Here is a 10,533-nt window from a genome sequence, read left to right on the forward strand (position 1 = left end):
CACAGCAGCGTGGGCAGTGGCGTGGGGTGGGGAGGGGGCCCTGGCCTGCACCATTCCTCCACTCCTGGCGGGGGAGAGACCAGTGGAGAGACAGAGACGCCCCAGCACCGCGCCATGTTGCTGTGAAGCCTCCCCTCAGTGCGGTGCTCCCAATTAGTGGCCTGGGCCTGGGAGTGTCCCCTTACACAGAAGAACCCAGGAAGGCTTCCCGGAGGTGGCAGCAGAGGCTCCCAGAAGACTCTGATGTGCACAGCGGCGAGGGGTTTGGGGCGCACGCAGACAGACGTGCACAAGAGGGGCTCAGTGCCTTTATTCCCGACGCCCCCGCCTCTTCCAGAGCCTCCTCGGGCCCCGCAGCTCAGGGCTCCCCCTCGCCCCCGGGCCGAGCCTGCTTGCTGGCCACCGGCCCCGGGTCCGAGGCCTGGGTTCCAGCCTCCCGCAACCGCTTCCGCATTCGCGCGCCGAGCCGGCTCCTGGGGGGCTGCAGGGGTTCCATGCCCAGGACCCGGTGGATCTGCCGGAAGGCCACCAGGCGCAGGGCATGCTGGGCCAGGCGGGAGGGGGCCGTCAGGAGGGGGGGTGCGGCCAGGGGTTCGAGCCCAGGCACCGGGAGGGACACTGGGGCACTGGGGGAAGCCCCCCACCCTGGGCAGCTGAGAGGAAACGAAGCAGAGCTGCCACCATGGCGCCTACCTGGGCGCTGGCCGTGAGCTCCTCCCGCTCCTGGGCGGTCATGGGCCCCAGGGCATCCGTGAGCTCTCTCTCGCAGGGGTCCTGCAGGCCGGGCCCGTCTGGGGAGGTTGGAGAGGGGGCGACCATCACCATCATGGCCTCTGGGTGAGGGTGTACCCCCACCACCGGGCTGTGTGTGACTGAAGGGGAGGGCCACACCCCACAGCCTCCAAACCTGGAAGCCTCCCCCGATGCCACAGCCCCTTCCAGGTGGTGCCCGGGATCAGCCCCCGGTGAGCTGGGTGCGGGGGGGGGGGGGGGGGCACTGACCAGGCAGCAGCGTCCCCGCCGCCACGCACTCCAGGACTCGTCTGATGGCGTCCCCGGGGCCCAGGGGCCGCGCCGCACTGCTCAGCGCCTTTTCCACCAGCAGCTCCAGGGCCTGGGGGGAGGACGCCCCACTTGCCCCCACACCTCGGCGTCCCCAGCCAGGCTTGAAAGGCCCGGGACGCCTTCCTCTGGGGGTCCCCACATCCTCCTCACGGCCCCCCCCAGAAGATCTCCCGCTGGACAGAGCCGGGGATGCTCACCCAGGCAGGCAGGGGTGCCCAGGGGGCGGTCCGCAGACACAAGTCCTTAAAGAGCCTGATGACCACGACGCAGGGCTGCAGCCCACTGGCCCGGGCCTGGGGGGAGGGGGAGGCTGCCGTGAGAGCCTGGGGTCATCAAGCCGGGAGGACTTCCCAGAGGAGGCGGCAGTGGGAGGATAGCCCGGTCCCTGACCTGGAACCACTTGGCCTGGCGGAGGGCCTTCAGGTCCTGCAGACACTTGTCGGGGTTCAGGATGTCCTCGGGGTCAGAGCAGGCTGCCCGGGATCCTAGGAGGAGGAGGGATGCTGAGCCCCTCTCCTCTCTGGGGCCGCCCTGCACCCCCCTCCAGTTATTTGTTTATCATCTGTTTATTAAAATGTCAGTTTGGCGCCAGTGAGAGCACTACAGATGGAGGGAGAGACAGAGACAGAGAGAGGAGAAGAGACATGCGGGCTGGGGTCTCAGACGCACTGAGCTAGCCCCCCTGGGAAGTGCGCTGCTTTGCGGTGTGCAAGGCTCGGGTTTGAGCCTGGCCCCCAGCCTGGTGGAGGGTGCTGGGGCCTGTCTGTCTGTCCGTCTCTGTCCTCTCAGCTGAGATTCAGAGATAGCCCCAGAGCAGTCCAGAGACCCAGGTTCGCGTTGTTTTTGCTGGTCCCAGGCTGGGGGCCCCACCCCGCCATGCCCTGAGCCTGCACCCAGGGGTGGCCCCTCCCCTCCCTCACTTCCTCCTAGGCCCTCGGCTTCCGGCCCACAGGGTGGGGGTACCTGGGGGTGTGGAGGGGTCCTCTCGCATCAGGGGCGACGTGAGGGACACGGTGACCTGCACGTGGGGCTCCTCGCACGAGGCCACAGTGATGGCCGCCTCGGCGTCCTGGGAGACCCGGTACTCGGCCTCGGTCACGGCCTGGGGTGCAGGGGGCCCTGAACTTAGGGCAGGGTCACCTTCAGGCCCGGCTTGATCCAAGTGCTGCTCGGCCCCTGGGGAGCCACCCCTACCTTCCTCGTGGGGTGTCCCCCGGACACCCCATCTTTCCCTGGCCCCTTCCCAGGACACAGGGCCGGAGCTCACACACTGCCACCTCATGGGAGCTCCGTGGACCGGCTGGGGAAGCTCCTGGGTGGTCCCGGTGTGGTGTTGTTGTATCTGCTCTCTCCGTCTCTCAAGCTCAGCCCCTCCAACGCCCTCTCCCGGCCCGTTTTCAGGTTTGCAGGCTGGGGTGTAGCCCACCTGGCTTGTTGAGTGATCCATCACTTTGCGTGTCCCTCCCCACCTCCCTGCCTGGACTCCACTTCCTGGGGGGGACAGATGCCTGTTCCCACCCCACCTCCCATCCTGCACTTTCATTTGTGCAAACTCTCTCTCTCTCAAACAGAGACACACACGGAGACATGCAGCTTCCCCTGGTGAGCAGTGCTCTCCTGCCTTGGTGCAAGGGCTTGCCCGGCCTTGGCCTTACCGGGAGCTCCTGGGGCAGCAGCTCAGCCACAGTCCGCAGCAGGCTGCGCGTGGGCTTCTGGGAGCAGAGCAGAAGCAGCTGCACCTGCTGGGCGCCCGGCCGCAGCAGCCCCTTGGCCAAGGTCCCCACACGCATCACACCCTTCAGGACCCTCAGGGAGGCAGCCACGTCCCCGTCGCTGCTGTGGAGACAGACCCCGGGCGGTGGGGGGAGCGCCACCAGGTAGGCCAGACCCCGGCTCCACAGGGCAGCGCCCTGGCACCAGGGGAGGCTCGCCGGATGGTGTAGCCAGGCTGGGGTGTCTCCCCGGAAGGAAAGGGGGATGGGGTGCGGGGAGACAGGATGTGCTGCCTGGGACTCCGGTTTCCAATGGGGAAGAAGAGAGAGCACAGGAAACCCCACCATTTCTCTGACCAGAGCATTAGAAATAAAAGAAACTGGGCCGGGGAGACAGCACAGCGGTTCTGCAAAGAGACTGTCATGCCTGAGGCTCCGAAGTCCCAGGTTCAATCCCCCATACCACCATAAGCCAGGGATGACCAGTGCTCTGGTGTTTCTCAGTGTCTTTCTCTGCATCTCTCTCAAAAATAAATAAAATACTTTTAAAAAAATGAGGTAAGGCGGTAGTGCAGTGGGTTAAGCACAGGTGGCACAAAGCCCAAGAACCCCAAGGACCGGCATAAGGCTCCCGGTTCCAGCCCCTGGCTCCCCACCTGCAGGAGAGTCACTTCCCAGGCGGTGAAGCAGGTGGTCTGCAGGTGTCTGTCTTTCTCTCCCCCTGTCTTCCCCTCCTCTCTCCATTTCTCTCTGTCCTATCCAACAACGACGACAGCAATCATAATAACAACGATAAACAACAAGGGCAACAAAAGGGGGAAAACTAGCCTCAAGGAGCAGTGCGTCCGTAGTGCAGGCACCGAGCCCCAGAGATAACCCTGGAGGCAAACGAAACCCCATCTCCACTTTGCGCAAAGAGGACGGTAGAATGGCCCGGGAGCCCGGCCGCCCGCCCGCACCTGTCGCAGCCGCTGTCCAGGGCCAGCTGGTCCGACACCCGGCGCAGGGCGCGCTCCGTGTGCTCCACGGCGCTCTGCACGGCGCGCAGCTCCGCCTCCGCGGGGTAGATGGCGGCGTGGCGGCTCAGCGCGTGCCGGTCCTCCCGGGACTCCCAGCGCCGGGGCGGCTGCTGGGGGGGCGGCCGCGGGGGCTGCGGCCAGTGGTGGGGTCAACCGGCGGGCAGAGGCCCCGGGTCCGGAGCACCTGCCTGGCCCAGGCACCACGTGGGGAGGTGCTGTGGCACCAGGGGGAACTCCCGAATTTCCTCTCTGTCTCCAAGGAAAACCAGGGCCCTGGAGGGGTGACACCTCCAGGCTCCCTCTTCAGGGCCCGTCCCGAGGGCCTCGGCACAGCAGCACCCGTGAGGGCCCCCTTTCTGGAAGACCCCAGACGACCCCCGAGGAGCGCGAGGACGCAGCCCACGCACCCAGGAGCAGGCGGCAGCGGGGTCTTCCGAGCTGGTTGAGGGGGGCGCGCGGCCTGGGTCCCCGGGCTCTTGCTCCCGGCTCCGCAGCACGTCCTGGATCCTGGGGGCGCGGGGGCTGTCAGTGTGGGCGGGTGTCTGTCCGGGCGGAGGGAGTCGGGCTGCCAGCCCCCCAGTGCCCGGACGCCCCCGCCCACCGCGCCTGGCTGTGCAGGTGTCTCAAGGCCTCCAGCCGCCTCCGTTTCTGCCGCCTCTGCCGCCGCAGCTGCTCGTCCAGGCGTCTGCAGGTCCGCGCGCTCGGGGCGCCGCTCAGCGGGAGCTCAGGGTCCACTTTCTCCTGGGGGGGGGTCTCGTGAGCCGGGGCTCACACTCGGGGGCTGCCCGCACCCCCCAGCTTCCCCACGATACCCCCAAAAAGTTGGGAGGCAGCCCGACGGGGGAACGGCCCCGGGTTGAGCCCCTGTGCCGCAATGGGAGATGCCATGACACCGGGGGAAGCTCGCGTGCTGTGGTCTCCATCTCTCTGGCGGCTGGGGGGCGGGGAAGCCCAGTGACGCGCGAGCTGGGGGGCGCCTAGCCCCTGCCGCCCCTGCCTCCCGGCCCCGGCCGCCCCGCACCCGGTACTGCAGCCGATGGCGCCGGCCGCGCAGGTGCAGGTCCCGGGCATGTCGGTCGTTGAAGCTGCAGGCGCACAAGGAGCAGCGCAGACGCAGCACCCGGCCCCGGCCGTCCCGGACCTGGGAGACAGATGGACAAACGCCGTGAGAGGCGCCTCGTAGAGGTAGAGCCCGCAGACCTCGCCCGTGCGGCAAGTGGTACCTCTTCCACGAACTCCAGGCCCAGGGGCGCCGAGTCGCTTCCGGAAGCCTCCCCCGCCTCGTTACGCGGGGCCTGCACTCTGGGTCCCTCCGCTGTCTGTCTGGAGGGTCCGTGGTCTGCCGGGCTGTCAGGAGGCCCTGGGAGGAAGGACTGCGTGACCGGGGCCCCACGACCCCGGCTCCTGCCTCTCCGGCCTGGCTAGTAAGTCCTCTGAGCTCAGGCCGCGGCTCCCTTATCCACACACACAGGTTCTGTCCCTGCAGAGAGGAGAGAGCTTCCCCCGCAGCAGCGGCATCTGCCATGCGGTGCTGGGGCTCGAAGCCCGGCCTCGGGTGGCCTGCTCACTGCACGCCGTTTCCCTCTGCTCTGAGCTTCCTTACAATCGGGTGGACAGAGTGCTGGGTGGGTGGCCGACTAGATTCGAATCTCAGCACCCCGCCCCCTGTGGAGCACCCAGCCGGGGGTCCCCGAGGGTGGGCACTGACCCTGCTGGCCGCGCCCTCCCAGGCTCCTCAGCTCTGCGGGAGGCTCCTCCAGGTCGCTGTACCGCCGGAGGGCCTGCGGGAGATGGGAACCCCTGTCAGATCCCCCAGATGAGGGCTCGGGGTGGCCCTGGGTGCGAGGGGCCTCACCCTCTGGTGCCGGGCGCCCCGGATGTGGGCAGCGAGGGCGCGGGGGCCAGTGCAGGCCACGTGGCACAGGTCACAGGTCAGCTGATCCCCCAAAGTGGCCAGCACCTCCTTCTTGCGGTGTCGCTGCCCATCCAGATGCTCGCGGTAGGTCTGTGGGTAGAGGGGCGATCGGGGGGCTGGCCTGGCAGGCGAGGCAGCAGGTAATGCGTTGAGCGTGGGGAGGGGTCAGCTGGGCTCCAGCCCTGGCACCACAAGATGGGACTGAGGGCAGCTCTCAGGGCAGTAAGCGGGCTGGGGGCATCTTCCCTCCCTTCCTGGTAGACACTGTGCCCAGGAGGCGGCAGGGGGCACCCAGGTCCAGCAGGCACTCTCCCTGCTCTCTGCCCTGCACCCCAAGGAGCGCTGACCTGAGCGCCGGCGCAGCCAACCCCGCAGAGGTCACAGAAGAAGACGGGTCGCAGCCGGGTGCTGGCCCTGGGCTGCCAGACATGGGGGTCCTGGGGCGGCGGGGATGGGTCCGGGGAGATCGGCTCTGCTGGGAGCTGCATCTGGGGGGTTGGTGAGCAGGTGGGGCTGGCCATGGGGGACTCGGCTTCGTCACAGGCCGGGGGTCCTGAGAGGTGGGGCGGGTGGCTGACTACTGGGTCCGTCCACCCCAGACCCCTGCCAGTCAGGAGGGCACCAGTGTGACACCCCCCAACTTCCTGGGACCTACCTGGAGGGCAGAGCGACAATGTGGTGAGATGGGGGGCATCCATCCTGTGGCAGGGAGGGTCCTGGAGAGCCCCATGGAGGATGGGCAGGGCTGTGGGGTCTCTCCTCTCTCAGCACCAGGCACAGCACCCAGGGAGCCCATGGAGGGTGGGCAGGGCCGTGGGGTCTCTTGTCTCTCAGCACCAGGCACAGCACCCAGGGAACCCATGGAGGGTGGGCAGGGCCGTGGGGTCTCTCCTCTCTCAGCACCAGGCACAGCACCCAGGGAGCCCCATGGAGGGTGGGCAGCGCTGTGGGTCTCTCCTCTCTCAGCACCATGGACAGCACCCAGGGAGCCCCATGGAGGGTGGGCAGGGCTGTGGGGTCTCTCCTCTCTCAGCACCAGGCACAGCACCCAGGGAGCCCATGGAGGGTGGGCAGGGCTGTGGGGTCTCTCCTCTCTCAGCACCATGCACAGCACCCAGGGATCCCATGGAGGGTGGGCAGGGCTGTGGGGTCTCTCCTCTCTCAGCACCAGGCACAGCACCCAGGGAGCCCATGGAGGGTGGGCAGGGCTGTGGGGTCTCTCCTCTCTCAGAACCAAGCACAGCACCCAGGGAGCCCATGGAGGGTGGGCAGGGCTGTGGGGTCTCTCCTCTCTCAGCACCATGCACAGCACCCAGGGAGCCTCATGGAGGGTGGGCAGGGCTGTGGGGTCTCTCCTCTCTCAGCACCAGGCACAGCACCCAGGGAGCCCATGGAGGTGGGGGCTGCTGCCTGCCTCTGGAGGTAAGAACATTTGTTTCTTTTCTGCCCCCAAGTTCCCCAGGACTCCTGGGATCTCTCTGGACACACTCCCTGCTCCGGGAGGGGAGGCTCACACCCTTTCTCTGCCCCGCTGGCTCCCAGTGCCGTGACCCACTCATCCAGTGCATGTGTTGGGAGGGTAGTTACCCTTAGCAGCAAGGTGGGGATTGTAGGCACCACCTGGAGTCCCACATGCGGAATCTGGCTCTCCTGCAAGGTTCTCGAACCTTCCGCCACCCTCTGCCGCTCCAGAGTTCCCCCCAGTGCTGTGGCGCCTCCTTTGTGGTGTCAGGACTCGAACCTGAGCCACAAGCCTGGTGAGGCAGATTCCCTGGCTTGTGAGCTCTCTGTCTTTGGTCCCTTTCTTCACTTTTTTAGTTTTCTCTAGCTTGAGAGGGAGAGAGAAGCAGAGACACACAGCCTGCTCCACTGCTCGTTTAGCCTTCCCCCTGCAGAGCCTCCCAGGGGTAGAACCCAGGTCCCTGCACTGACACCCTGCCTCTGTCTCTCTCCCTCTCTCCCGTTAAGACACATAATACATCTTAGAGACACAGGTGGACCAGGCCGCGGCTCACCCTGCAGAGCACATATTACGGTGCCTGAGGACCTGCGTTCAGGCCCTGTCTCCCCCAGCACAGGCGGAGGGGGCGGCTTTGGAAGCTTCACCGTCAGTGGAAAAGGGCTGCAGGTGTCTCCCCTCCCCCACCCCCCCCCCCCCGCCTGCTCTCTCTTTCTATCTTTATCAGAAAAGAAAAGGGAGGGAGGGAAGAAGATGTCCCTGGGGATAGACGGAGTGGTCAGTGGTCATGCGGGCCCCAAGCCCCGGGAATAACCCTGGCGGGCAAAACAAAACTAAAAGGAAAACCCCATAAAGAAGTAGGCGGGCAGGAGAGGGCCAGCCAGCAGGCAGTCAGACTTTTCCAGAGGCCAGCTGACCAGGGGTTTCTTTACCTCAGCTCCTGGGAGCCAGACCCCACCCCGGAGAGACGACGAGAACCCCAGGGCAGCCCCACGGAGAGGGGATGCAGAGGGCAGCGCACTGGACTCTCAGACGCGAGGCCCCGGGTTCGAGCCCTGGCAGCACAAGTGTTGGAGGGAGGGTCTGCTTTGCTCTCTTCTCATCCCATTAAGGGAATCTTAAGAAAGAAAGAAGAAAGTATTGTCATTAATTAACCACAGAAAGAGGCAAGCAAACCAGAGAAGATGGAATCAAATCCAGCGCTGGGAAATGGCACAGGAGTCCTGCGGAGACTCCCCTGCCTGCGGCTCTGAGGCCCCGGGGTTCGAACCCCACAGGAGACACCTGCTCTGTCCCAGGACAGGGGGCTGGGCGGTCCTCCCAGAAGCGACAGGGGCAGGTTTGGGGGTGGCAACTGCCCAACTCCCGACCCACAGCTGCCTCAGTCTCCTCCTTTGCAGAAGGGTCCTGGGGAGCGCGCCCATGGCCCCTGCACCCCAGGACCGGAAGTGGACACAGGCTGGGCGCTGCCGCCGCCGCCCCGGGGCCGCACTGGGGTCCCTGCGCTGCACGATGGGCCGGGGGGGGGGGGCTTTGGTGGGGGCTGCACGTTTGCGGTGCGGGGGAGGTGCGCGACCCTAGACACCCGAACAGCCACCCCCGGGCCCCTCCTGGCTGTGCCCCATGTCAGCCTCCTGCTGGGTCCCCAAGTCTCTGCCGGCCCCTCAACCCTGACACCCAAAGGTCTCGGCGCAGTTCCACCATCACCCCCCCAGCTTTGCCTCCCTCCTCTGCTACCTGGGCAGGTGCCCCCCAAACCAACCTCCGATCCCGGGGACCCCCACTTCTGTACCGCCAGCCCCCCGTTCTTCCTCTGGAACCTCCCAGGTGGGCTGCTCCTGCACCCACCCTATTGGGGGTCTCTGCACCCTCCCACTGGGATCCCCTGCCCCCCCCCAGAGCTGGGACCGCGACAGGGAGTCTCCCCTGCGGCTGGGCGCGGCTCCGGGGGGGCGGCGCCGGGGCGGGGCCGAGGCCGGCGGGGCGGTTACCTGGGCCGAGACCCGCCGCCCAGGCCCAGCTCGCAGCCACAACAGCCGCTCGCCGCCATCTTGGCGTCCTCGCCGTCGCGCGGGGGGCGGGGCCGCGGGCCAGTGACGTCACAAGGGCCACGTGCCGCGAGCGGGTGGCCACGCGCGCCCCGGGCCCCGCCCCTCCACTTTGGGGGGCGTGGATTCACGCGGGCCACGCCCACAACCCCAAGCCTTGCCCGCTCCTGGGCCGCTCGATGACTGACACCGCCTCCTGGGGAGCGTGTCCGCCTAGAGCCACGCCCCCGCCCAGGCCTTAGCCACTCAGCTGCGGAGGGCTCTGCCCAAGCCTCGCCCCCTGTAGGAGCCCCGCCCCTCAGAGCCCCGCCCACTCGATCTGTATTGGAGATATTCTGGGTCCCGATGCTCCGCGAGGCAACATCCTTGAACCCCCCTGGAGATGGCTTTTCTATTTTGTCCCACCTGGAAGAGTTCAGAAAGCCTGCGGGCTGCAAGGGACCAGGGGGCCTGACAGCGCATCTAGGGTTGTCACACTGGCTCTAGTAAAATAATGATGATGATCTTGATATCATCCCATTTGCAGTGGCATTCCTTTGATGCTGTTCCTTGTGCTCCGGCCATGGTAAGACACGCACTCTCCCCCTCTGATCTATCTATCTCCAGGCTCCTGCTGGGAACTTTAGACTCAAAAGAGTCTTCCTGTCCTGAAGTTTCGAAACTGTGCGCCCCATGGCTTTGGGAGTGAGACGGGGTGGTAACTGCATAGAGTGGAAGTGTATTATTCAATACCACTAAACACAAAGAAATAGTCTATGTTAGATGTATTTTAGCTCAAGCAAAAAAACATGGTCTGGGAGGTGGCACAACGGATAAAGTAGTGGACTCTCAAGCACGAGTTCCTGAGTTCAATCCTCAGCACCACATGGACCAGAATGATGTCTGGTTCTTTCCTCCTATCTTTCTCATAAGTAAATTAAAAAAAAAAAATCTTTAAAAGGGAGTCCGGTGGTAGTGCAGCGGGTTAAGCGCACGTGGCGCAAAGTGCAAGGACCAGCGTGAGGATACTGATTCGAGCCCCGGCTCCCCACCTGCAGGGAAGTCGCTTCACAAGCGGTGAAGCAGACCTGCAGGTGTCTATCTTTCTCTCCCCCCTCTCTGTCTCCCCCTCCTCTCCATTTCTCTCTGTCCTATCCAACGACGATGACATCAGTAACAACAACAATAACTACAACAACAACAATAAAAAAAAATAAGGGCAACAAAAGGGAAAATAAATAAATATTTTTTTAAAATCTTTAAAAATGAAAGAAAGAAAACTCTTGTGGCTGGGGAGACAGCATAGTGGTTCTGAAAAAAGACTCTCCTGCCTGAG

General features: G+C 65.1%; 1 protein-coding gene across 7 annotated transcripts; it reads right to left on the minus strand.

The window, feature by feature from the left end:
- Window positions 1-290: 290 nt before the first annotated feature.
- ZFR2 (zinc finger RNA binding protein 2) lies at window positions 291-9,278 on the minus strand. 7 transcript variants are annotated; one of them, XM_060181974.1, is made up of 19 exons: window positions 9,162-9,276; window positions 8,103-8,287; window positions 7,299-7,539; window positions 6,367-6,456; window positions 6,059-6,264; window positions 5,652-5,801; window positions 5,505-5,577; window positions 5,020-5,156; window positions 4,818-4,937; window positions 4,398-4,537; window positions 4,204-4,303; window positions 3,737-3,927; window positions 2,721-2,901; window positions 2,029-2,167; window positions 1,456-1,550; window positions 1,263-1,358; window positions 1,003-1,114; window positions 694-791; window positions 291-544 (listed from the first exon to the last, which is right to left on the minus strand). In XM_060181974.1, exons 4-19 carry the CDS (start codon window positions 6,407-6,409, stop codon window positions 359-361), a joined length of 2,067 nt encoding a protein of 688 aa, XP_060037957.1. In that variant the 5' UTR covers window positions 6,410-6,456; window positions 7,299-7,539; window positions 8,103-8,287; window positions 9,162-9,276; the 3' UTR covers window positions 291-358. The 7 variants fall into 7 exon arrangements, with proteins under 7 accessions (XP_060037957.1, XP_060037955.1, XP_060037953.1 ...); XM_060181972.1 differs by lacking the exon at window positions 7,299-7,539 and having other exon boundaries at window positions 2,721-2,898; window positions 5,652-5,832; window positions 6,367-6,427; window positions 9,162-9,278; XM_060181970.1 differs by lacking the exon at window positions 7,299-7,539 and having other exon boundaries at window positions 5,652-5,832; window positions 6,367-6,427; window positions 9,162-9,277.
- Window positions 9,279-10,533: the final 1,255 nt, after the last annotated feature.

This window comes from Erinaceus europaeus, chromosome 23, assembly GCF_950295315.1.
Source record: "Erinaceus europaeus chromosome 23, mEriEur2.1, whole genome shotgun sequence".
Classification (NCBI taxonomy): domain Eukaryota; kingdom Metazoa; phylum Chordata; class Mammalia; order Eulipotyphla; family Erinaceidae; genus Erinaceus; species Erinaceus europaeus.

Coding starts and splice junctions, on each gene's coding strand:
- ZFR2 (XM_060181970.1), bottom strand. CDS start 6,405: ATGCCCCCCATCTCACCACATTGTCGCTCTGCCCTCCAG. Junction 1,551..2,028: donor GGACCCCTCCACACCCCCAG/GTACCCCCACCC, acceptor TCCTCCTCCTAG/GATCCCGGGCAGCCTGCTCT. Junction 1,115..1,262: donor GGGCACCCCTGCCTGCCTGG/GTGAGCATCCCC, acceptor TCCTCCCCCCAG/GCCCTGGAGCTGCTGGTGGA.